Below are 27,447 nucleotides of genomic sequence, written 5' to 3' on the forward strand. Positions count from 1 at the left end.
TTGATATACTACATTTAATATTTAGAACCTAGTTTCTTGATTCTATGTGTGTAGGTCTCGGTGTGTGTTTATGTGTAAAAACCAACTTTGTAACCTTCCCTAGGAATATACAGCATTATACACTTAAGAATGGATGACTTATTTTCCTAACAAAATATCCAAGGCAATAATAAAAACCTTGTAATGTTAGAAAATCACAGTTAAAAAACAACAAAAGCATCAGACATCAAGAAAAGACAACAAAGTAATCAATATGCAGCAAGCAAAGCCAAATAAATAAAAGCAGGTCAACTATAAAGGTTGACTTTGCCATTTAAAATATCAATAATATTTGAAAACGGTATTCCAAAGATAGGATACTGCAAGTAAAAAAATATTTTCCCCTGATAGTGACCCATAAGATGGTGACCTCTGAAAAGGCCTCAATGAGAATTTAGGAGGTTTCTGCATTCTATCTTATGAACAAATCAAAATATACATCAGTAATTAGATTCTTCTAAATGCATATAACCATTTAGAATAAAAAGCAATTCATGGGTCAGTCATTTCCACGATCATATTTTCAGTTCTGAAAATGAAAGCTATGTATGTAAGAAATAATACTTCCATGCATGCATGCATGCATACATATGGCTATGTGTTGCTGAACTTGTATCCAACTACTTAGTGCATTAAAATTAGCTATCCAAAATTTCCAAGGTCCTGTAAACTTGATTTTGTTTGGAGCACAGAAAATGCCTGACGATGAAAAAACATGAATCAGTTTGTTCACATTATCTACATATACTGTCATGAGTACTGATAGCGAGCAGGAGGGGGCCCCTATCCAGCGGGGAAAACGCATGCGTAGTACTGAGGAGTTAAGCAGCCATTCAAAGAGACACAGATCAGACCTGCCTTAACCTTTGGGGTTTATCTGTCTGGGTTTTCCCACGCTTCTTCAGTTTGTTAGGATTTTCTGTCTAATGTAGCAGTAATAAAGCACTAGAGACCTAATCCTTGTCTCAGCGTGGTTCCTGGCTGTTAGGACATTTACTGAACTTAGTACTGTAAGAATACATTGTGTATTATTTCAACAGTAAGATCCAATTGTTCCCTAGAAGACAAAGATGCTGAAAGATATAAATTTGCTATTTGTTGATTAGGTTATGGAACAAGGAAAAGAATGGAGACAGAGATTGCATTGGTTAACAATCTAATATATCAGTTAATAATAATACACAAAATACTGGGACATTCAAAAGTGAAGACAGAGAATGACGGCTAGAATCAAAAGGGGGAAGGGAAAACTCCCCTACCCTTGAGGTCTGGCAGATTCCAAGCCAACGTAAAGTAAGCCCTTCTTGGCCATCCGTTATTCTAGGTGCTATTTTAAACAGTTTCATAATGAGTACTTTTAAATTAACTTCTACTTCTTGCCATATATGTTGGCAGCATTTGAACTTAATACTAAATTCCTTGAAGCCCCATGGAACATGTCAGAACTCTTTGCTTCTATGCCCAATGAACTACAGTTAGTGTGAACTGGAACTAGAGATTGCAGAAATAAGCTCAGAAAGCAATGTTCAATTGGGCTTGCTCCCCAAACCATAAATAAGACTAATAAGTTTGTCACCAAGCACATCGTTGGATAAGTTGAAAGGCTGTAGAGGATTTTCAAACCTTACGTCATGCAGGTAACAATCAACAACGATTTACCTCTGCATCCAAACAAACCTCAATGTCTTCAGCACCAAGTAAATTAAAAACCCAAAGAAGCACTCTTGACTTGCATACAGAAGAACAAATAGAATGCTTAGTGAATGGTTCCATACTCAGCAGGGAGTAGATCAAGGAAGTGAGAAGATGTGCCTTTGATTGTTTAACGCATTTATAGATAAATATGTATGAAATTGGGTGAGATCATCCATTGCCACTGGGTGAGGTATCATCAATATGCTGATGATACTGAATTATACATCTCCATCCCAGGTGAAGTAAGTGATGCTGTGACCATCCTCTCTCAGTGCCTGGGGGCTGTGGGGATCTGGATGGGGAACAACAGGCTTCAGCTGAACCCTGGTAAGATGGAGTGGCTGTGGGTGGGGGGCTCCTCGGTATCTGACAATTGAACATCTTTAGTTCTGGATGGGGTTGCACTGCCCCAGACAGACCTGGTGTGGATTCTGGGGGTCCTGCTGGACTCACAGCTCCTGCTCGAAGAGCAGGTGGCAGTCGTGGCCAAGAGGGCCTTTGTGCAACTTCGTATTGTGTGCCAGTTACTCCCTTTCCTGGACCTGGAGGCCCTTTGCACGGTCACTCATGCCCTGGTCATCTCCCATATAGACTACTGATGCTATTTAGGATTCTAGATTAAACAGGGGTGTCAGTAAAATAGTTGATTTATAGTTGTAGCGGTGTTGGTTTTTTTACAGAACAATTAGCCAGCCTAACACTTTTTTTCAGGTGTCCAATTAACTTAGAAATGCATAGGAATTTGCTTGCCTACATTTTGTTCAGGTGGTTTATGTGTTTTCTGATGTTTGGAATCAATGTTCCTTACCGCATCACCAATCTCCTTAAAATAGAACGTTTTCTCTCTAACACATGGCAAGAACATTTCTGACAGTATACAGTAACTCCTTTACTAATTTTGGTTTAGTTCTGTTTCATTAATATATGAATATTTCATTTCATGCTGCCATCCACAAGCTTCATTCCAACCCTATCAGCATTTTTTTAAATGTTATAATGTTTCTAGCATGTAATCCAAACAGTCCATTTTGACACTATCACTTTGGGCTTAAATAAACATTTTCAGTAAGATCCAGTTTAAATTTCTTTCCTGCATGTTACCAAGAATACAGTCTCAATGACATTTTCAGAGTTTTTAGTCAGCAAATATTTATTTTCTTTAACAGATAGACAGAAACCTGGATTCAACTGGGCACAGTTCCCTTATTCTAATTTCTCCTGAAGGCCCGGACACATAGATGAAAAAGGTCAGTCCCAACTTCTAGGATGACTGCTAAGCAGTGAAGATGGTCATATTTGGCTTTCTAGTTCTCTAAGTAACTGGATGGAAATACAGTCCAGGAAATAACATCAATACAAGTTTAAGGCCCCCCAAATATCATAATCCTCCTTTTTTTATTATTTGCTTAGGATGCTATGGTGCAGTACTTAAGATATTGAAAGACCCAAGTTAAGTCCATCCCCAGCCATAAAAGCTCACTGGATAACTTTTGGCAAGTTATTCTCTCTCATCCCAGCCTGCCTCACAGGGTTGTTGTGAGGAAAAATGGAAAAGGGAGCACAATGTATACCACTTGAACTTCCTGTCAAAAGGCAGAATATAACTCTAATACAAATCTCAAAGAGGCATATGTGTTCATCTCTTCCAGTCATTCATAGCACATACTTCAGGGAATTATGAAGTGCTGTTTCATGATAAAAAGTGAAATAATAAACAGGATGAAAGATTTTACCATTGGTATTTTCTACTTAATGAATGTTTCCCTTAGCTTAACTTCAACACCTGAAAAAGGATATGCGAGGCATGTAAACAAATCACAAATCACATATTAGGTTGTGTCTTGAGCAGCAAACCAACTAAAATAGCCTTACCATAGGCAGTGGAACAAAACTAACTAATAATTTTCTTCCTTGAAAAATACAAGAAATGCATAGCAAATTCCCAAGTTTTTTAAAAAACATCAATCAAGTACTTGTCTTAAGGACAGGACATAATAAGCAGTATATTGCCTGTTCCTTTATGTGTATAATCCCTTATAAGCACACTGGAACCTCTTCAGACAAAATTATCTGATTACATGCAGTTCCTTGTCTAATACAAGTAGACATTACTTAAATAGCTAAAAATAATTCATATGACATGAAAGACTAGATGCCAGAAAATAACCTCATACCAGTTCAAACATCTCATTCAGCCACACTTCAGAAGCACACTGTACCAAAATTAAATGTATCAATGACATAATGTGAAACATGTTAGTAACCTAATTCAGGACAATAGGAGCTCTTCTCCTATACAGTGCTGATATTTAATTTACATTAGATTGTTATGGTTTTATTGTGAAGCACTTAGGAAAAAAACTACAAGACAGACTTCAATGTTCAATAGAAATCCCCCCACTGAGGAGCTCAAAATGCATGCAAATTACATAATTTATCAGTATTACAGACTATACTTTGCACTCTTCCTTTTTCACTGTGTATGCAGTGAAGGTGCATCTCTCTCTCTCTCTCTCTCTCTCTCTCTCACACACACACACACACACACACACCTATTGTTCTATGTGAGAAGAATTTAGCTATACATCTAGTCAGAGCTCAACCCCATCTCAGATTGCATTTGCTCATGGAGAGAGACACCAGATGTACTCTCTCATGTTTGGGTGATCTCTGTTATATTTGAATGGAGAATCTCCTTTGTTCGCTGAGGTAGAACTCATTCATCTTCAACAGCAGCTAGTCCGGAATGCCTGGCAAATAGCTATCGGATGTATATTGGCTCAAAATGTGCATGGCTGAAGAAGGAACACAAAGAACTAATAAAAATGACAGAAATGATACTTTCCAGGAATAACGGAATGTCAAGCTATCAAGCTTTACTTTGATTACATACTGCATTGCCTCAATCAATTCATTTTTAGGGAACTGGTATTGTTCACTGAACTATTCATGTATTTTCAAATGACCCTTGTTTAAAAAAAGAAAATATAAAAACTCCAGAATTAGCTCTCCACCCCCTGCCCCAGGTACCACCGCCACCTCTTTTCTGATCCAGGCAATGTGAGAAGTGTGCTTGAGAATTTTTGCTAATGAAATTGTCAACACTGACACCCATGATCAGTCAACTGAAAAAAATAGCATTCAAAGGGACATAAAGAGACAATCCAAGATCCTTCACTATTCCATTAACCTCTAAGCAACCAACTGAGTAGGTTCTGCATTCAAATAGCCTGCAAAAGAGAGATTATTATTGTAACAGGAGAGAGAAGTTTATGTGGGCAACAAAAAAATAACTATTTGCACATGAAATCACAGGCAAAGATAGCCTCCAGAGTTTTTTTTAAAAAGTCCTTTCCAAACAATGGAAGTTTTCTGAAAACTAGCAAGCATGTATCCAACCCCCATGTCTTGCAACAGAGACCTCAGATATCTGGATTTTAGGTATAACTCTATAAAGGAATGCTTGCACCATAGTTCTGCACGTTTACTGTATGACTCACAAGTTTTCACTTGCTAAAAACAAATGTAACTTTGCTGACCATCAAATGGCTTTTTTTTCAATGTTGGCCACTTCATTTGCATGATTATCTATGAAGTATGCATTTTGTCCAATCTATTTGCAAGAGAGAAAGACTACATTGTAGCAGATGATTCTGAAAGCAGATGATTCAAGGAGAAAGCATACATGCATTAAAGCCTTCAGGATGAAAATAACTATTAAATGTTTATGTGATGTAACACAGGGCTTCCCTATTAAAGTCTTCCCCAATATAAGAACACCTCCAAGAAAACTGAGCAGGCTTCAATTATATTACTCAACAGAGCTTGAAAGGTGTATTTTCCCAAACAGAATGTATATTGATACCAAGATTAATATGGTTGCATCTTTGCCCTCAGCTTCCCAAATGTACCACTAAGCAATCATGAAACTCATCAGAAAGAGTGACAGCTTTTTATAGAATTACAATAATTGCAAATGGAGATGAGGTTTGTCCTACTATTGCCAATACTTCAGTACTGAAATCACAATGAACTGTGATTAAAAGTTACCATATGTTGAGATACTCCCAGTCATTTTCCAAACTGCCTTCAAAATACAATTGTCCCTGAATTATGTTAAGGCTGCTTTAACACAAAAGCTGTCTTGCAATTACTTTCAACATAGAAAAATTTAGGATCAATATTGAGCACATTCTAAATTACTTATTCATCTAATGCCATCTATGAACGTGAAATTTAGATTTGTTGTAGCATTTGAATGAACTGCAGCAACTATAACTTTAAGCTTCATCTGGTTGGGGGTAAAAGGAAGCCATGAACTGAGCAATCTACCGATGTTAATAGATAATGGGTAACATTATAATTACACATCTTCAAAATAGCCAGAAACAAATATAAAAGAAACTGATTAAATGAATATGAACAAGATGAAGGCATTTATAGCTGTTCTTTTAATTTCATTAGTGTGGATTTACCCATACCTATTTATAAAGACCAAGAAAAGTTATTACTGACATCTTTTTCCTCCCTCTTTCTTTTGCAACTATGCCTTATCATTGGTCAGCCTCCAGAGAAAGCTGATGCAGAACAGACAGGCTGGGTTGTGTGTGTGTTTTTTTTCCCCAACCAGAGTGAATGACAATGTGTGTGTGACAGGGAAAAGTGCAAGACCCAAATGTGTTGAGAAAAAGTAAGATACCCCTGCACAGTTTCCTTCCTCCTGCCGATCAAACATACTGCAGTCCTTCCTTCCTGGTAAACAGATAAAAGGAGATCACTCATAGCAACATAATGGGCAAAAACTGCCTCTTATTTCCTTCTAATCAGACTCAAAGAAGAGCAGGGCAGGCTGGTGTTCCAGTTTAGGAAGTTGCCATTCAGGGAAATCTCAGTTTAGGGTTGTCTCAGTAGATCTGTAAGGCACCAATACTGGCTTTGTTGCCTGGCTAATCATGGAGTATACACCCTAACTCCAGAAGGCTAAAAGATTGGGGGATGCTTCTTTAAAGCTACTGTAAACAATATATCAAGCCAATAATAAAACATTTGCTCTCCGATCACTTGCAGGAGACATGTTCTCAATTTTAACAACTCACCTCCCTCTCTTTCAGCAGTCATTTCATGTCCATCCTTTAAATAGTTATGTTCTGCTGACAAGTTTTACCTTCTGCATTAATCTTAGTTACCCTTTATTGAGTTTATTTAGTTGCTGAAAATGGCTTTGACCATTTTAAGTCTATAAACACAGAGAATATTCCCACACGCAGAACTAGCCATCCCCTTACCTCAATCTGCTTTTTCAGTTCCCTTCCAGGAGCACTGGCCTGAGTAGTGGGTTCCCGTTGTGATGCATCTGCAAGGACGTTAACTGTAGCTTCTGCTTCTTGTATCCACTTGAGGAACTTTTCAAGGTCTCTGCGCAAGGCATGTACTGTCTTCAGGTCAGCCTCCAAACCATTCTGCCTATTGCAAGTTCTACAGAAGGGAAGGAAAAAATCAGTGACCTCAGAAAAGTGAGAAGAAGGCACCATTTGTGTGACTCCACACAGCTGGCATGCATTTGTTGTATGTCACATCCATTTTAGGAAATAAGAGCTGTACTCTTTTAATGTGCAACTTAAAATGTATGAAAATTACTGAGTTGTTCTTCTTGCTATTATCAGGATATGAAACCGCAGGTATGCAGAACAGAACCGCACACACCTTTAGGAGGTTGTGAGTGAGTAATGAAAAAGCTTTTCACAATAAATGAAAACAATTCTTTGAACTTGCATATACTGTATATTAAAACCACAATGTTGTTAAAAAGAGATCCTGATATTTTTTGTTTTATAACTTACTTAGGCAATTGAAATTTATTTATTTATGCCATTTATATAGCTATGCATCTCACAACAGTGATTCTAGGTGGCAAGCAACAGTTAAAACCAAAATCAAAACACAAAATAAAAATAAGCATCCAAAAACAAATGATATAACGCAGGCATGAGGTCTAAAACTCATTCAGTTCTAACCCAAAAACTAAATCTAAACAAATCACCCAACAGGTCTTGCTTAACCTCCTGCCCCCAAGATAGTATCCATCTGCACAGTAAAAGAAAATATCACATGCTCTATTATCTTGTTTCCCTACATAATTCATCTCAACTGTAAGCAACTAGGCATTTTGCAAATGTTATTCACACAAAAGGCACAACATTTAAAATCTGTCAATGCAGCTTAAAGAACATTAGTTCTCCAGTGCTTACAGGCAATATAAGAGGCCCAAATCCACCCAACTTTGAATCCATAACAAAGATTTTATGGATCAATTAAATATAAACATCAGTGAACTTTTGTGTTATATATCATCTGTGACCCAATTAGAGATGAGTAACAGAATATTCCTCCATTTCTATTTTTCTCCAAAATACATGCGATTACGTCTTATAAATGTGAAACAATTTTTATACATTTTTATATCATTTTATGTTGTAGATATGAGACTCAGTCTTAATCAGACTTTCAGGACTGGAAGTATCCACATCAGTGTTTAAAGTAACTGTATTTAAATTCCACAAGGACAAAAATCTTTGTATATTTTTTGTATTACTGAACTGTTTTATTTATTATACTTCTATCTCTCCCATTAATGAAAGATCCTGGATAGTTAATGAAATGGAACTTAAAACCATAAAGTAAGAACACTTAATAAAATATGCTTTAAAAAACAGAGTAAAATGTCATAATAAAATCTAAGTAACACCCTACAGCAATGGAAAGATCTAAAAATGTTAAGCATTTTTTAACATATGAAAGGCTAAATTACCTGAAAGGAAATAGAGTTCACTTGATGCTGAAAAGAATACAATATAAATGCTAGGGATATGAAATGCAGAAGGTATTTCACAACTGTCATACCACCACTGAAAAGATCCTCTTAGCAGAACCTTCCTCAATTGAAGTGAAATTAGAACCAAACCATTATTACTTTAGATTAGGAAGTAAAAGTGACAGTCTTTTCACCGACTGGGGTGGGGGGAAGGAACAAGAGTCCCATAACTGTCTATTAAATGCCAATTTAGTAGACTCTCATCTTTTAAAAAGGTGCTTTGGAAACAGATTCTGCTACATCAGTTTCAGAGTCACAGCAAAAAACTTCTGTCAACAAAACATAATTGGTCAGCTTCTCTTACCTCTTCGGTCCGCTTCTCTTATCTTAAATTAACAGTATATGGTACTTAAGGCAAAGGTAAAGGTTTCCCTTGACATTAAGTCCAGTCGTGTCCGACTCTAGGGGGCGGTGCTCATCTCTGTTTCAAAGCCGAAGAGCCGGCGTTTGTCCGTAGACACTTCTGTGGTCATGTGGCCGGCATGACTACACGGAACGCCGTTACCTGCCCGCCAAAGCGGTATGGAACGCCGTTACCTGCCCGCTAAAGCGGTACCTATTAATCTACTCACATTTGCATGTTTTCAAACTGCTAGGTTGGCAGGAGCTGGGACTAGCAACGGGAGCTCACCCCGTCACGCGGATTCGAACCGCCGACCTTCCAATCGGCAAGCTCAGCAGCTCAGCAGTTTAACCCACGGCGCCACCGTGTCCCCATATGGTACTTAAGCCCCCATTATAATGCACTGGATATTCCTTCCCTTTTCCTTAGCTATTGAAACAGAGTATGGGTGTGTGGATCTAGGGTGTTGTTGTTGATTATTCGTTTAGTCGCTTCTGACTCTTCGTGACTTCATGGACCAGCCCACGCCAGAGCTTCCTGTCGGTCGTCAACACCCCCAGCTCCCCCAGGGACGAGTCCGTCACCTCTAGAATATCATCCATCCACCTTGCCCTTGGTCGGCCCTTCTTCCTTTTGCCTTCCACTCTCCCTACCATCAGCATCTTCTCCAGGCGGTCCTGTCTTCTCATTATGTGGCCAAAGTATTTCAGTTTTGCCTTTGATATCATTCCCTCAAGTGAGCAGTCTGGCTTTATTTCCTGGAGGATGGACTGGTTTGATCTTCTGGCAGTCCAAGGCACTCTCAGAATTTTCCTCCAACACCACAGTTCAAAAGCATCGATCTTCCTTCTCTCAGCCTTCCTTATGGTCCAGCTCTCACAGCCATATGTTACTACGGGGAACACCATTGCTTTAACTATGCGGACCTTTGTTGTCAGTGTGATGTCTCTGCTCTTAACTATTTTATCGAGATTTGTCATTGTTCTTCTCCCAAGGATTAAGCGTCTTCTGATTTCCTGACTGCAGTCAGCATCTGCAGTAATCTTCGCACCTAGAAATACAAAGTCTTTCACTGCTTCTACATTTTCTCCCTCTATTTGCTGGTTGCCATAATCTTGGTTTTTTTGAGGTTTAGTTGCAAGCCAGCTTTTGCACTTTCTTCTTTCACCTTCATCATAAGGCTCCTCAGTTGCTCTTTGCTTTCAGCCATCAAAGTGGTATCATCTGCATATCTGAGATTGTTAATGTTTCTTCCAGCGATTTTAACTCCAGCCTTGGATTCCTCAAGCCCAGCATGTTGCATGATGTGTTTTGCGTACAAGTTGAATAGGTAGGGTGAGAGTATACAGCCCTGCCATACTCCTTTCCCAAACTTAAACACATCCATTGTTCCGTGGTCTGTTCTTACTGTTGCTACTTGGTCGTTATACAGATTCCTCAGGAGGCATACAAGATGACTTGGTATCCCCATACCACTAAGAACTTCCCACAATTTGTTATGGTCCACACAGTCAAAGGCTTTAGAATAGTCAATAAAACAGAAATAGATGTTTTTCTGAAACTCCCTGGCTTTTTCCATTATGCAGCGGATATTGGCAATTTGGTCCCTAGTTCCTCTGCCTTTTCTAAACCCAGCTTGTACATCTGGCAATTCTCGCTACATGAATTGCTGAAGTCTACCTTGCAGGATCTTGAGCATTACCTTACTGGCATGTGAGATGAGTGCCACTGTTCGATAGTTTGAACATTCTTTGTTGTGTTGTTTATTCGTTTAGTCGCTTCCGACTCTTCGTGACTTCATGGACCAGCCCACGCCAGAGCTTCCTGTCGGTCGTCAACATCCCCAGCTCCCCCAGGGACGAGTCCGTCACCTCTAGAATATCATCCATCCATCTTGCCCTTGGTCGGCCCCTCTTCCTTTTGCCTTCCACTCTCCCTAGCATCAGCATCTTCTCCAGGGTGTCCTGTCTTCTCATTATGTGGCCAAAGTATTTCAGTTTTGCCTTTAATATCATTCCCTCAAGTGAGCAGTCTGGCTTTATTTCCTGGAGGATGGACTGGTTTGATCTTCTTGCAGTCCAAGGCACTCTCAGAATTTTCCTCCAACACCACAGTTCAAAAGCATCGATCTTCCTTCGCTCAGCCTTCCTTATGGTCCAGCTCTCGCAGCCATATGTTACTACAGGGAACACCATTGCTTTAACTATGCGGGCCTTTGTTGTCAGTGTGATGTCTCTGCTCTTAACTATTTTATCGAGATTTGTCATTGCTCTTCTCCCAAGGATTAAGCGTCTTCTGATTTCCTGACTGCAGTCAGCATCTGCAGTAATCTTTGCACCTAGGAATACAAAGTCTTTCACTGCTTCTACATTTTCTCCCTCTATTTGCCAGTTATCAATCAAGCTGGTTGCCATAATCTTGGTTTTTTTGAGGTTTAGCTGCAAGCCAGCTTTTGCACTTTCTTCTTTCACCTTCATCATAAGGCTCCTCAGTTCCTCTTCACTTTCAGCCATCAAAGTGGTATCATCTGCATATCTGAGATTGTTAATGTTTCTTCCAGAGATTTTAACTCCAGCCTTGGATTCCTCAAGACCAGCTTGTCGCATGATGTGTTCTGCATACAAGTTGAATAGGTAGGGTGAGAGTATACAGCCCTGCCGTACTCCTTTCCCAATCTTAAACCAGTCCGTTGTTCCGTGGTCTGTTCTTACTGTTGCTACTTGGTCGTTATACAGATTCTTCAGGAGGCATACAAGATGACTTGGTATCCCCATACCACTAAGAACTTGCCACAATTTGTTATGGTCCACACAGTCAAAGGCTTTAGAATAGTCAATAAAACAGAAATAGATGTTTTTCTGAAACTCCCTGACTTTTTCCATTATCCAGCGGATATTGGCAATTTGGTCTCTAGTTCCTCTGCCTTTTCTAAACCCAGCCTGTACATCTGGCAATTCTCGCTCCATGAACTGCTGAAGTCTACCTTGCAGGATCTTGAGCATTACCTTACTGGCATGTGAAATGAGTGCCACTGTTCGATAGTTTGAACATTCTTTAGTGTTTCCCTTTTTTGGTATGGGGATATAAGTTGATTTTTTCCAATCTGATGGCCATTCTTGTGTTTTCCAAATTTGCTGGCATATAGCATGCATTACCTTGACAGCATCATCTTGCAAGATTTTGAACAGTTCAGCTGGGATGCCGTCGTCTCCTGCTGCCTTGTTATTAGCAATGCTTCTTAAGGCCCACTCAACCTCACTCTTCAGGATGTCTGGCTCTAGCTCACTGACCACACTGTCAAAGCTATCCCCGATATTGTTATCCTTCCTATACAGGTCTTCTGTATATTCTTGCCACCTTTTCTTGATCTCTTCTTCTTCTGTTAGGTCCTTGCCATCTTTGTTTTTGATCATACCCATTTTTGCCTGGAATTTACCTCCAATGTTTCTAATTTTCTGGAAGAGGTCTCTTGTCCTTCCTATTCTATTGTCTTCTTCCACTTCCGCGCATTGCTTGTTTAAAAATAATTCCTTATCTCTTCTGGCTAACCTCTGGAATTTTGCATTTAATTGGGCATATCTCCCCCTATCGCTGTTGCCTTTTGCTTTCCTTCTTTCTTGGGCTACTTCTAGTGTCTCAGCAGACAGCCATTTTGCCTTCTTGGTTTTCTCTTTCTTTGGGATGTATTTTGTTGCCGCCTCCTGAACAATGCTGCCAACTTCTGTCCAGAGTTCTTCCGGGACCCTATCTACTAAGTCCAGTCCCTTAAATCTATTCTTCACCTCCACTGCATATTCCTGAGGAATATTCGTGAGCTCATATCTAGCTGATCTGTGGGTCTTCCCTAATCTCTTGAGTCTGATCCTAAATTGTGCAAGAAGAAGTTCATGGTCTGAACTACAGTCAGCTCCAGGCCTAGTTTTTACCGACTGTACAGATGTCCGCCACCTTTGGCTGCAAAGGATGTAATCAATCTGATTTCGGTGTTGTCCATCTGGTGAAGTCCATGTGTAAAGCCGTCTCTTAGGTTGTTGGAAGAGAGTGTTTGTTATGCAGAGTGAGTTGTCTTGGCAAAATTCTATCAGCCTATGTCCTGCTTCGTTTTGTTCTCCCAGGCCATACTTACCTGTAATTCGAGGTGTCATTTGACTGCCCACCTTAGCATTCCAGTCTCCTGTGATGAAAATAACATCTCTTTTAGGCGTGTTGTCCAGTAGGTGCTGCAGATCCTCATAGAACTGCTCTACTTCAGCTTCTTCAGCATTTGTGGTTGGGGCGTATATTTGGATCACTGTGATGTTAGATGGCTTGCCCTGAATTCGAATTGAGATCATTCTGTCGTTTTTGGGGTTGTCTCCAAGCACTGCTTTAGCCACTTTACTATTAATTATGAAGGCTACTCCATTTCTTCTGTGGTCCTCTTTTCCACAGTAGTAGATCTGGTGGTCATTTGATGTGAAGTGGCCCATTCCAGTCCATTTCAGTTCACTGACGCCCAGAATGTCTATCTTTAATCTTGACATCTCACCAATAACCACATCCAATTTGCCCTGGCTCATAGATCTTACATTCCAGGTTCCAATGGTGTGTTGATCCTTAGAACATCGGATTCGCCGTTCACCACCAGCACCGTCGGCCGCTAACCGTCCTTTCGGCTTTGAGCTAGCTGCGTCATCACGACTGGGGCTAGTTGAGCTCATCCTCTGTTCCTCCCCAGTAGCATTTTGACCATCTTCCGACCTGGGGGTCTCATCTTCCGATGGTATACCGACATATCTCTGGTTGTACTGATCCATTTAGTTTTCACGGCAAGAATACTGGGGTGGGTTGCCATTACCTTCCCCAGGGATCGCATTTAGTCTGACCTCTCTGTCATGACCTTCCCGTCTTGGGTGGCCCTTCACGGTTTAGCTCATGGCATCATTGAGGTGCTCAAGCTCCAGCACCACGACAAGGTAACGATCCTTTGCGGAGGAACATTCTTTAGTGTTCCCCTTTTTTGGTATGGGGATATAAGTTGATTTTTTCCAATCTGATGGCCATTCTTGTGTTTTCCAAATTTGCTGGCATATAGCATGCATTACCTTGACAGCATCATCTTGCAAGATTTTGAACAGTTCAGCTGGGATGCCATTGTCTCCTGCTGCCTTGCTATTAGCAATGCTTCTTAAGGCCCATTCAACCTCACTCTTCAGGATGTCTGGCTCTAGCTCACTGACCACACCGTCAAAGCTATCCCCGATATTGTTATCCTCCCTATACAGGTCTTCCGTATATTCTTGCCACCTTTTCTTGATCTCTTCTTCTTCTGTTAGGTCCTTGCCATCTTTGTTTTTGATCATACCCATTTTTGCCTGGAATTTACCTCTGATGTTTCTAATTTTCTGGAAGAGGTCTCTTGTCCTTCCTATTCTATTGTCTTCTTCCACTTCTGTGCATTGCTTGTTTAAAAATAATTCCTTATCTCTTCTGGCTAACCTCTGGAATTTTGCATTTAATTGGGCATATCTCCCCCTATCACTCTTGCCTTTTGCTTTCCTTCTTTCTTGGGCTACTTCTAGTGTCTCAGCAGACAGCCATTTTGCCTTCTTGGTTTTCTCTTTCTTTGGGATGTATTTTGTTGCCGCCTCTTGAACAATGTTGCGGACTTCTGTCCAGAGTTCTTCCGGGACCCTATCTACTAAGTCCAGTCCCTTAAATCGATTCTTCACCTCCACTGCATATTCCTTAGGAATATTAGTGAGCTCATATCTAGCTGATCTGTGGGTCTTCCCTAATCTCTTGAGTCTGATCCTAAATTGTGCAAGAAGAAGTTCGTGATCTGAACTACAGTCAGCTCCAGGTCTTGTTTTTACCGACTGTATAGATGTCCACCACCTTTGGCTGCAAAGGATGTAGTCAATCTGATTTCGGGGTTGTCCATCTGGTGAAGTCCATGTATAAAGCCGTCTCTTAGGTTGCTGGAAGAGAGTGTTTGTTATGCAGAGTGAGTTGTCTTGGCAAAATTCTATCAGCCTATGTCCTGCTTCGTTTTGTTCTCCCAGGCCACGCTTACCTGTAATTCCAGGTGTCATTTGACTGCCCACCTTAGCATTCCAGTCTCCCATGATGAAAATAACATCTCTTTTAGGCGTGTTGTCCAGTAGGTGCTGCAGATCCTCACAGAACTGCTCTACTTCAGCTTCTTCAGCATCGGTGGTTGGAGCGTATATTTGGATTACTGTGATGCTAGATGGCTTGCCCTGAATTCGAGTTGAGATCATTCTGTCGTTTTTTGGATTGTATCCAAGCACTGCTTTAGCCACTTTACTATTAATTATGAAGGCTACTCCATTTCTTCTGTGGTCCTCTTGTCCACAGTAGTAGATCTGGTGGTCATCTGATGTGAAGTGGCCCATTCCAGTCCATTTCAGTTCACTGAGGCCCAAAATGTCTATCTTTAATCTTGACATCTCACCAAGAACCACATCCAATTTGCCTTGGCTCATAGATCTTACATTCCAGGTTCCAATGGCGTGTTGATCCTTAGAACATCAGATTCGCCATTCACCACCAGCACCGTCGGCTGCTAGCCATCCTTTCGGCTTTGAGCTATCTGCATCATCACGTCTGGGGCTAGTTGAACTCATCCTCTGTTCCTCCCCAGTAGCATTTTGACCATCTTCCGACCTGGGGGTCTTATCTTCCGATGGTATACCGACATATCTCTGGTTGTACTGATCCATTTAGTTTTCACAGCAAGAATACTGGGGTGGGTTGCCATTACCTTCCTCAGGGATCGCATTTAGTCTGACCTCTCTGTCATGACCTTCCCGTCTTGGGTGGCCCTTCACGGTTTAGCTCATGGGATCACTGAGGTGCTCAAGCTCCAGCACCACGACAAGGTAACGATCCTTTGCTGAATCTAGGGTACATGGATCTAGGGTACATACAGTATATTCTTAAGTGATCTACTTATCCAAGAGTTAGTATGTTATAAGAGGGGGAGCTTTTGCAAGCAATAGAGGAAATAACTCACCAGAGAATTAATTTCAATAGGGCACTTATTTATTTATTTATTATTCAAATTTAGCCACCGCCCATCTCCCCCAAAAGAGGGACTCTGGGCGGTTTCCAATAAAATCACACTCCAAGTATAAACATTAAAATCTCATAAAAACAATTATTATAAAATACAGTAAATAAATATAGAATCCAAGGAAGATATAAAATCCAGGCTGGTGGGAGGGACTCTAGGGTGCGAGCCACCCCCAAGGATGGATATTCACTTTCCCGCCCCAGGCGAGACAGCAGAACCAGGTCTTCAGGGCCTTCCGGAAGGTCAGGAGTGAAAGGGCCTGCCTCACCTCCGGGGGCAAGATGTTCCAGAGGGCGGGGGCCACTACAGAGAAGGCCCATTTCCTGGACCCCGTCAGATGAAATTCTCTTATGGACGGGGTCCACAGCATGCCCCCTCTGGATGATCGGGTGGGGTGGGCCGATGTAAAATATCCTGTTTTCTTTGTTGTGATTCCATGGGATCTATATAAAACCAAAGTTTCTAGGTTGTTTTTTTTAAAGCAGATCTAGTATAAAGCCAATTGTATAATCTCCAGGTGCTCAGCAGTACAGCTTTTAATTTAACCAATATACGCCTCTTCCTAAGAAGTTTTTGTAAAATAGTATTTGGAGCCTAGGAATTGTAAGAGTCAGAAGACTGATCAGCTACATACCATTCTTGCTACAGCTACAGAAAATATGAGGCCTTCTTGATTTAACCATACTTGCCATGATAAGAAAAAAAACAGTCCCCAATTTAAATCATATATTGCTTCCAGTAACAGAATTTATATTCTTCATATTTTAGAAACACAGAGATGAGTGTATATGTGTATAATTTAGACATACACACCTCTGTTTCAGGTTAATCCATGAGGTATTCAAGTGATTCATAATTTCCTTCACATTTCTTGTGTCATCACCACTGTAATCTTGAAGAAGTTTATTTGACAAATCATTAAATGAGATCATCCTGGCATCTCCTTTATCTAGTTCTTGCATTAATATCTAAAAAGTAAATAAACAGTAGTTAAAATCTCTAATTGTACAGTTGTTTTTTATTAGAAGTTTATAATGTGGACTAAAACAGCAAATTTTAGCAATACATGGTGGTGGGGAGGTTCAAATTCCTAGTGGTGAAATCCATGGGACTGAGTGAATTCCACTTTTTTGTGGCCTGGGGACAGCATCTATATCTCCATCTGTATTATCCAAAACAAGTCAGGAAAAGTAAGTTGCTGCCATGAACAATACGAATGAAAATCCATGCCAAATTCATTTTTCCCACTGTAGGAATAGAACAGTTTTCCTAGCAGTTATTGTTGTGGAAAACTATTCTTACATTTTAGTCGGGGAGAAGGGGAAATCAGCAAGATTACCAATGGCGAGGCCCAAATATCTGTCTTATAATTAACAATTTCCTAGCATGCTCTGTCAGAATAACTGGACTAAAGGCAAACTGGGAGGGCAAACTGGGAGACAGGTTATGAACAAAACTCACTCAACAGAATTTATGAAGAATCATAGCAGAACAAGGGGAAAGATAACAAAAGTAAGAAAGCAGGTTGAAGATTCAGCAGCTGTACAGTAGCGTGATTTGACCAATGTGCCAAACTCTTCCTGGTTCTTCTTACAGAAGCTGCAGAAAGTTAAAGAAAGCAGAGGAACTCAAATGGGTTACACTGAGTTTGCACCCTAAGGCATATAGAGAGAAAGAGGTACTCCAAGATCATATCAGATGTGGGGAGACCACTTATGCCAAACAGTTTATGCTTCCCAGGAGTTTCTCTATCGGTGGCCTTTGCACACTAGGAAGTGGAGAGCAAAGCAAAGTTGATCTTATTTCCTAACTAATGCATCTAGCACTACAAAGATAAGAAGGAACAAAAATGTTGGAAATTCATGTTAGCAACCCTGCCTCCTATTTCCCCAACAGAACATACTTTACTTGAAAGGACAGAATGGTTATATCTTTTGTTTCAAGTTCTTCCAGCTCAGCCTACAACCTAAAGCAGTGGTCTCCAACATGAAGTGTGCAAGATGATCCATTAGGTGCAGGAAGAAAATATCAGACTGTCTATATTTATCTCATAGTTTATCTCATCCCTTTTTAAATCTCTATTTTGGCCATGTTTAATTTCTATTTTTGGCTATAGTACACAATCCATTTGTACATACATATGTAATTTATAAGTAAACATACATACATTGGGCATGCATGCCCAAGGAAAATTTTATTGATAAGGTTACATAATCAAAAATGTTGAGAAACCACTGATCTAAAACATAAGCCTTCAGCAGAATGCAGACTCTCTGCAGAAAACTGGAATTTAAGTTCAGAAACTTTTTAAAGAGCATCTGTTAGCGTCACTGAAATCACATTTTACAACTTTAGCAGAAAAAATATTCTGATTAGAAAAAGTCCTGCTCAAGTGACTAGCAACTGAAGGTGGCAAGGAGAAAGATAGGGGGTTGATTTAAAAAAGGATATTTGGATAATCATTTAAAAGCTTCTCATGAGGCTTTTTTTTTTTTGCTTTGCAAATAAATACAATTGATATTTTTCAGGTATTTTCTTTCCAGTCTTAAAGTAATAGAGCACTACTTTTCCATATATAGGTATGGTCAGCATACAAAGGAAGCTTATACTATTATCTGCTTTTGACATCAGAATTTTATTTCTTATTTAAACTCTCATAAATAAAACATAGAGGTGTCAAATAAAAAGAGCATAAAGGCTATAGAAATCATTTATTTTCTAAATATAGGAGAAACGTAGTACTGATGAATCAGTATGCATAGTCATCTGTATTCAAAGAATAAATAAAATGCAGGGCTATGATCAGAAAATATTCTTGACTCTTATTTTTCTTATAAGATTCTTGATATGTATTATGATTCAATAATTGTTTAAGATTCCATTTTTCTATAGGAAAATCTATTACTACGAATGGAACAATCAAACATTACCCTAGAATGATAAATACAAATTAGCAGAAGCAAATTACTGTTGTCTTCCCAATATAAGGCTTCTATCACAATAGTAAGGGAAAAAAAATACTTTATCAATTATCTAGATTCCCTTAGGTTAAATATTCTTCTATATTCCAGTGGTTTTTTGGAAATCTTTTAAAGAAATCTGTAAGTTAAGATGCTTTTACAGTGAGAATGCAAGGTATTCCATTCACAGTATAAAAATAAAGATGAGGGATATGGATATATCTCTTATATGATGCCAAGGTGATTGTTCATTCCTTGAAAACTGTAGGAATGACAAAACCCAGAAACAGAGCTAAGGAAAATTGTATACAATTGCAGGCAGCAATTAACTTGTATTTGCTGTAGATATCCTCAGAAACGTATTGCTTTTAATTTCTTTAATTACAATAATTAAATTATAGTCCAAAAAACTCAGACATTAATCTCACAAAATAAGAATCTGTAACCAAAGAATGAAAATTCTTTCCAAAGAATGACAATTGTTAGATAGACAGAAGGTAAAATAATGGCCTTCAGCAGTGGAATCAATCACAAGTTCAGGTTTTTTTTATAATTCTGTAAGTAGAATTGGCCATTGACATTATCCAAATGTTATGTCTTAATATGATAGAAAGGAAGCATTATTAAGCATATTACTGATGTGAAACCATATTTATTTAATTTTGATTAAAATTAAATGTAAATATAATTACACCAAATTTGGATTTTGTCTTGACCTCCCTGACTATTTTTTGGAATATGGCTCCAGCAGTCTCTTCAAAGGTCAAATGCAGCCCTCTGTCTAGAAATATTTTGCATGCCTGTCCTAGCACTTAATCGTAATACCTGCCATCACCCTGAAAATTCCACCTAAAGCTAGATGCAGATTCTGAAGTTTTACACCTATTTTTTCTCCCTTACAACTTTTTTTTTCTTTTAAGCCATATTTGAATCTAAAAGAGTACTCATTACTTGCATTCCTTGATAGAAATTATTGCTCTAATAGTAATTAGTAGCTCTCACATAAGTGGATTTTATTTTATATACCTGTCACAATTTATCACCAGTCTCTAAGAATTATTTTGTGGATCCTGGGGTGGGCATTTATATTCTGTTTCCTTTAAACCATAATCTTAAAATCACAGAATCCTCCAATGTGGTGCCATTTTTCCAATCGTGTAGCACAATATTAAAAGATTGTAGGTTATTTTATTTCTTTAGATTGGTTGGTATCAATATAAAAAAATAGCCCATATCACCAAAGATGTCCTATTTTACAATTTTCATCATTCAGCCACCTGATGAAAAGTGACAGAACATGGCAAAGTACTTCTGGACAAAATATTGTGTATGTATTAATTTACTAACAAGCAAACCTCTGATATAATTTCAAGGATTTAGTATCACTAATTGATTGCTGAAAGGATACTGAAAGATAACAGTTCCTGACTTTTTCATTGTCAAACCTATTCAGAAAAATTTATGCTTTTGTTTGAGCCCAGCATATACAATTCACCTTGTATGGACCCAGAAAATGATTTAATTTGGTAACCAGCTTAAGAGTGCTATGCAGACTAAGACAATGGATGCTTTATCAAAGATAAATCAATCTCCAGACAAATTAAGTCTCTGGGCTAGCATAGCAAAGAAGCAGCAGACTATGACCCACAAAAATGGGGCAGGCAGCAGAGGAGGAGACAGTACTAGGTTAGGATAAAAAATTGTCTTAAGAGTCCAAGTGAACTCTGAGTCAATCTCTTGCACCAAAATCAATGACATTTTGCAAGTAAAAAACAAAGGACCCACAAGAACAGGTAATGCCTCCACTGAAAGATAGTTACCGGGTTTTAGAAAAAAACTACCAAGAACTTAATGTCTCTGGACTAATCAGAAAGGAATCTGTTTATCTGAAACAGTGAAAAGCAGTCTCCAAAGTTCCTAAGCTAGTAAAAGATAAAGATTGGTCTATTTTTCTCATCAAAATTTTGAATGGAAAAATGCATAGATTTATAACAGGGATGAGATTTATTATCAGGTAAGCATCAACTAGCAGTAATATCTCTCTGGAAAATTTGTTTTAATCTAATTAGAAGACACATTCACCACTCCTGAATTTAATCAGCAGTAGGTCATGAACACTACTATCATTGCCTTCCCTGCCCTCCCCACCTCCAACTTGGAAGATTCCCAAGCTTTAACTTGGCTGCCTTTTCCAAAATAAAAATGGGAGTCAGGATAATATCTACAGTAAGGAGAGTTCAAGACATAAGATATAGAAATCCAGCTGTCTGAGCATTTTTGTAAAATCTTTCAATTTGCAGATACGTCAGGAATAGCTGTGTCACATTATTTTTCTCAAACTGAATTAGCTCTGTGACAGGAGTAAGTCGTTAAACTGAATCTATGAACCAAGGTTCTGCGTTAGGAAGCGTGCTTGAACTCACTTTGTTTTCTGAAATTTGTTTGGTGAGCTTTTCTTTAGAAGACTGTAAGAGAGCATGCAGATGGATCTCATACTGTCCAATTAACTTCTCCATTTCTTGCTTCTGGTCATCCCACTTCATGCTGTCAGTAAGCATGCATTTCAGCTGATGCTGACGTACTTCAACCCCATGTTGCGTACCATCCCACTGGTTCTTAACTTTCTCCACTGAAAAAGACAAAAGATAAACTTATTACCATAAAAAGACATTAAAAATATTGTATCATCTTCCTTTTTCTACCAAAGTAACATTTTTTTAAAAATCACTCAAACCAACATTGACTCCTAAATCTGCTGTTATGGATACCCATAATTCTGAGAGGGGCCAAATCTACTTATATAATAGATATATACACATACACAACAAAGTATATAATATGCCTTTGTTAGTGAAAATGCATAATTTGGAAATGTAATGTTTGCCTTTGAATTAGTGCCAGTATCTTACCAAACTATATTTACCAAACTATCCCTTATTCCATCAGCTTATTTTTTTTCTCTCATTTTTTATTAATTTCCCAGTGTAGGTGTTCATTAAAATGATTTTTATGATTAAAAATAGAAAATTATACAAAAAATGCATATAAAAACTGGATCCAACTGTCCCAAATTTGTTGAATTTTATGGGGTGCCAACACTGTTCAAAGTATATCATCTAAGTAGATCTTTTTTAAGAGACCACAGCTCTGGATCTCAGTTACCAAGCTCCAGTTTGTTAGTCATTGAAAAATAAGAAATCCAAAGATGTGAATCTAAGACAGTCAATGTCAAGCAACACCTTAAGAAAGATACCTTGCTATAGATCTTCATTCTTATTTTTTTCTTTTGCCTATCAGAATTAACGCTGCCTTCATCTCTGTATGATAGATTCGACCAGCTCCACCTGCCTCATTCCATTCTGTATCCATTGTTTTGTCAATGAAGAATTCAATGATTACGTCTATCATAATTATATCACTTTAGTGCTACTCTTTGGTTTAATGACAAGAAACACGTACATTTCTCTGTGATTGCTGTCCTTAAGTCAGAACTTGATGTTTTGTTTTTCAGATTTTGAGCCAAAGTAAAAACAGAATCCAACTGGGGATGCCGATGTTCTAAATCATCTTTTGTTATCTGTAAAATAGTAGGATAAAAATGTGCTACTAGTGGTTCAAGAGAAAATGAAGTTATACAATAAATGTTTCTTAATCACATTATAATCTACATTAAAAAGCTTTCCTATTACTTCAGAATATAATAGACTGATCAGTCAGAACTCATGATCTGTGATCTCCAGATGTGTTGAGATTACAATTCCCAGAATTTCCAGGCAGTAGGTCATGATACTTGGGAATCTGGAGTGCTGTAGTAAACCCACACTTGGAGCCCACCAGTTTAGGAAAGCTGAAATAAGGGCTTAATCACCTGTTAGAGCTGCACAGTACCTTTAGAGATTTTACTCTCACAAAGTGAGACATGAGTGGAAATAAAGCTGTATAAAATTCATGTTAATGCACTAAAGGCTGCAGACATTCATGCTTTCTGTGATCTCTTGATGGGACACCTAGATACATTATTTATGTTTCTCTGCTCCAAGAAGATTATAGACACTATATATAATAATCCCAGTTTATAAACACTATACAGTATATTATAATCCCAGATTTTAGACAGTATACATTCAGGGAAGAGTTTTAATCAGCAGAGATTTCATTATAGCGGTAGCTGCTTAACTACACACACACAGAGACACTTTTTCCATGGCAAATTGCTGAGAAGGAAATCTCCATTATGACCCTTTGCTCTCAAACCAAATAGTGCGTCTAAAAAGGGGGCAGCTGAAAAGTTCTGAGATTTTCCTATTAAATTGCATTAAATATATTCTTACAGGCAGTTAATCTGACCACTGCTATTTGTGATACCTTATACACACCTATCCTCAAGTAATTTGTTACTATTTGCATCCATATTCTAATGTTGCTAATATCAGCAGCAAAGAAAATGTCAGCACAAGTTTCTTGAACCACTTCCCTGTTAACTTCTGCTGGCACATTTTTAAATGCCAGTATAAATACTCCCATTTCTCCTAAAATTCAGTCTCAGCTTGCCTAAAGCTGGATCTCAATGATTAACAATTCTTGAGCAAGGCAATTAACCTATTTCAATTGAATTTAATTATTTTAAGTTCAATGAATGAGTTGCAACTAATTGTAGATAACAGTTAACATTTCTGTTGAAAGTGAACTTGTTCTAGCAACTTGCATGCCAATGTACACATGCAGCTGGCAGTCAATTTAAAAATAGGGTTGGCTTTAAAAATAGTCAGATCCTGGAACAATACCAATTTATTATATTGTGCTGCTACTGAGTGCAGGGGAAAAAAATCAGAAACAGATTTTCTAAAGAGCGTAATAGGTGTCCTGGGCTTCCTACGAAGGCTAATGGCAAATGTACACAATCCCGATCAAGCAAAGCTCTGTGCGCCTCCTTCACTGAGCAAAGTTATGCTCAGCCTGACTCTCTGAGGCATTGCCCATTTTCCTCTGTCAATGCTCCGCATAGGTTTGCTTGAGGCAGAAAAAAAGGCAGCACTCCTATATCTTAACAGAGTATGATGAAAAGCAAGCATGGATACTGCACACAAAATATTCTTCCCCTGCTGGGGAATGGATTTAGATATTAAGTCCCAGTTGCCTGCTAGTTGCTCTAAAATAAATTACTGAGCAGGGAGGATTCAGGCAAGGAAAACAAAGCAACTGTTTGCACAATTGGGTGAACATTCAAAAAGGCTTTCAGTTTATTGACTAGTCATTTTTAATAAGGGCAGTCTTGACACCACTCAAAATGCGCAGAGGAATGCTCTACTGCTAATTCTTCTTTGAGTTTTATTTTCAATAATTATGAAATTCTGTGACAGAATTTTCACCAAACAAAAAACAGAGGAAGGGTTGTTGTTTTTTTAATTAGAGGGTATTATGAAATATCTTCAGGCTTCCCAAAAATATAGTAGCACCTCAGGGCATCACATACTTTCATGCGTGCAATCGTCCGATTGATTTCTTCAGTATTTCCAACAGTAACTATGTTGGACTTTAGCATCTGATCAATCAATGCCAACCAGTCAGCCAATTCTGTCGTAGTCTGATCCAAATCGGCAGGTGTAGAGATTTCCAAAGGATGCTGAATTTGTGCCACATTTTCCAAGGCAGAAGACACTAGCACTGTCTTTTGGAGAACAGGGAAACCTAAACAACCAACATAATTTGTTTGGTATTTCAACTTGTACTTATTTATTTTCACTAGAAAAGCAAAACAACAATGGTACAATACCTCTTGTAGTTCAAAGACTACCATATTAGTCCTCTCGTATCTCCATCCTATCCTAACAGTTTAAAACTATCAGGACTTTACTCTTAAGGACAGAATTCTGAAAATAGCTTGTTTCCATATGTCTAAATATCCCCCAATTCATCATTTAACCTAACCTCTAGATACATAGTGGTACTGGAAAGATTGTTGTTGTCATTTTTACAAAATCTCAAAGGCATCCTCCTCTCAGACAGCTTAGTGAGATGAGAGAAATTCACGGCCTGATCACTTGGGCCACTCATCCCAGCTCACCACACAGGGCTATTGTTGTGGGAAAATAGGAGGAGGAAGGAGTATTAGGTATGTTCTTCGCCTTGAGTTATTTATAAAAATAATAAAGGTGGGATAAAAAAATCTAAAAAAAATACTCAAACAGTTCTATAACATTCAAACCCTAAGTCAGCAGTAATCTGTCAACAAGGGTAAACTCACAGTCTGCTGCTGATCTTAGTTTACTATTTGTGGAAAAAGGAATTGACTGAAAATGTTCATTTGGCAGCCAAAGAAATGCCATTGATTTTCATAAGCGACACTTGGTTCCTGATCCCCTAAATCATACAAATGGAAAAACACAAAAGTGCTAATTTTTTTTAAAAAGCTGTTAATACGACAGGAAATTACTTTCTCTTCTTAAGCAAATACATTACAAGTCCGTTTTTCAAAATTCATTTTATGCTCTTTTAAAGTAAAAGTATCTTAAGAATCCTCTCTCTTCAAGATCAAAATAAACAGTTATACCATATTTGCTTCTTTATCTAGAGACTCAAGATTTACTAAGATGACAAAAATATACCCAAATGTTTCTCCAGAGAAATAATTTTCTGCTCAAGACTTACCAGAAGACTTTGGCACAAGATGCTGCTGATGAACATACCCCTCCAGTTCTCTCAGTCTGCTGGGTGCTTCCTTGAACACCTAGCATTGTGTGGGGGAAAATAACTTTTACATTCCAAAAACCATGGATATCATTCTGCAGTACTATGCAACTACAGACAACGGCGGGCAGGACAATTAATCTTTCACTAAAGATTCACTACAGACGATTGAGGGGTTTGCAACTGGCTCTTGAAAAGGGCTGGGGGTTCTTCCATATGGACGAATGCTCTATGGGGCCCTCAATATGGCGTCAATCATTGATAGTATTTTCCTCTGGGGCCGACCATTTTAAATTGCTTCCTCTAATGGCTTGAAGAGTTCATGAGACTTTAAGGGAAACTCCCAAAATTAGTATCCTGCCTGAGATTATGATTTGTTGGATATATATCATACCTCTTCCTCTTATAAGTTGCTTATATGGTATTTTCCCTTCATCTTGTCCCAATAGTAACAATAATAATAATACAATTGTCCGCAGTAGATTGGACAATGAGAGAAAATAATTGGTCCCAAACCACTCAGTGAGCTTCCACAGCTGAGAGTAGACTAGAACCTGGATTTCCCCAGTCCTAGTCCAATACCATAAATACTGTATCACAGAAATGCTCATATTTGTTTCACTCCTCCCTTTCCTCTAAGTTTGCTATGCCAAAGTTCACCATATGCTAAAGTATCCTTCTATGACATATTTTTGGACACTTCATTCCACTATCATTCGACTTCCACCAGTTTCATGACATGGGCCTAAGAGCTTTTACAGTACTCAATAGTGTGATAAAGTCAATGACTTTCAACACGAACAATTTCCAAAATGAAAAAGCTAGTCAGAGAGAGTACTGTACATTCAGAAAAGCCACGTAATATAATCCTGCTGTTTTTCTGTGAAGCACTCAGATCTGGGCAGTGTACAAATCGAATAAAATAAATAAATACTACTTCAGAATACAAATGAGGGTTGCGTGTCTGAATGCTCACACTAATAAAAGGATAGCCCATTAGCAGCAAAGCTGCTTACCAGATTAAGACTATACTGGAGCTATTCTCTATGCAAGTTAAGTTTTCATTTTTCCCACACGGAGCTTGGGAAGAACTCAGTTATATAGTAATGCCAATGTTTTGTGGGTGTGGCTTTGAATAGTCTTGAAGGAGAAAAAGAAGGCTTTGGGAACTTCTCTAAGTTCAGCTGAACTTCAAAGGGCAACAGAAGAAAGTTAGTATAAAAACTGAACACTGTGGAAATATACCTCAGCTCAAAAAAGTGTTTTAAAATTATTTTCAAAGGTATCTACATCTGAACCTATTCATGGTGCTGTAAACAGGAGGAAATAATGTTATATTATCTAGTCTATAAATTTAAAAAATTGCAAATTTCAGTAAGAATTTTGTGACCCTATTTTTATAAAATAAGTTATCCAGTTCTCTCAATTACTCACAACTATCTTGCATGAACATAACTAAAGGAACAATATTTATTGCACACTGATTAAAATGTATACCTTCTTCCATTTAATATTCAGGGTATTCAGCCTATCAGAAATATTCTCTCTTTCCTGAGGCCCAATGCTTGTATTTGAAAGTACCTCTGCTTCTTTTCTGTTAAGCCACTTAAGTTTCTCTCCTTGTATATCCATTTCCTTAATCAGTCCCTAAAAATGGGCAAAGACAGTGTTACTCATTCATTAAAGACTGGTTATCTCTTATATTCAGGGCAGTACATATGCTTCAAATTGTAAGAGCACAGAAAAATCATAGTAAGTGTATTGCTGACAAAAA

General features: G+C 38.4%; 1 protein-coding gene across 3 annotated transcripts in view; it reads right to left on the reverse strand.

Annotated features, from left to right (window-relative positions):
* The window catches only part of UTRN (utrophin), a 398,463-nt gene that overhangs the window by 234,462 nt on the left and 136,554 nt on the right, over positions 1-27,447 (reverse strand). For 2 of the 3 annotated variants that reach the window (XM_063309056.1, XM_063309065.1), the window contains exons 1-7: positions 27,171-27,315; positions 25,635-25,713; positions 24,460-24,674; positions 22,446-22,563; positions 21,410-21,615; positions 16,840-16,994; positions 7,020-7,209 (exon numbers count right to left, since the gene is read on the reverse strand). In XM_063309056.1, the coding sequence (XP_063165126.1) occupies positions 7,020-7,209; positions 16,840-16,994; positions 21,410-21,615; positions 22,446-22,563; positions 24,460-24,674; positions 25,635-25,713; positions 27,171-27,305 (1,098 nt within the window). In that variant the 5' untranslated portion in view covers positions 27,306-27,315. Of the gene's footprint in view, positions 1-7,019; positions 7,210-16,839; positions 16,995-21,409; positions 21,616-22,445; positions 22,564-24,459; positions 24,675-25,634; positions 25,714-27,170; positions 27,321-27,447 lie in introns of those variants that run through there. The other variant, XM_063309084.1, reaches the window with a different exon arrangement.

This window comes from Candoia aspera, chromosome 1 (genome assembly GCF_035149785.1).
Source record: "Candoia aspera isolate rCanAsp1 chromosome 1, rCanAsp1.hap2, whole genome shotgun sequence".
NCBI lineage: Eukaryota > Metazoa > Chordata > Lepidosauria > Squamata > Boidae > Candoia > Candoia aspera.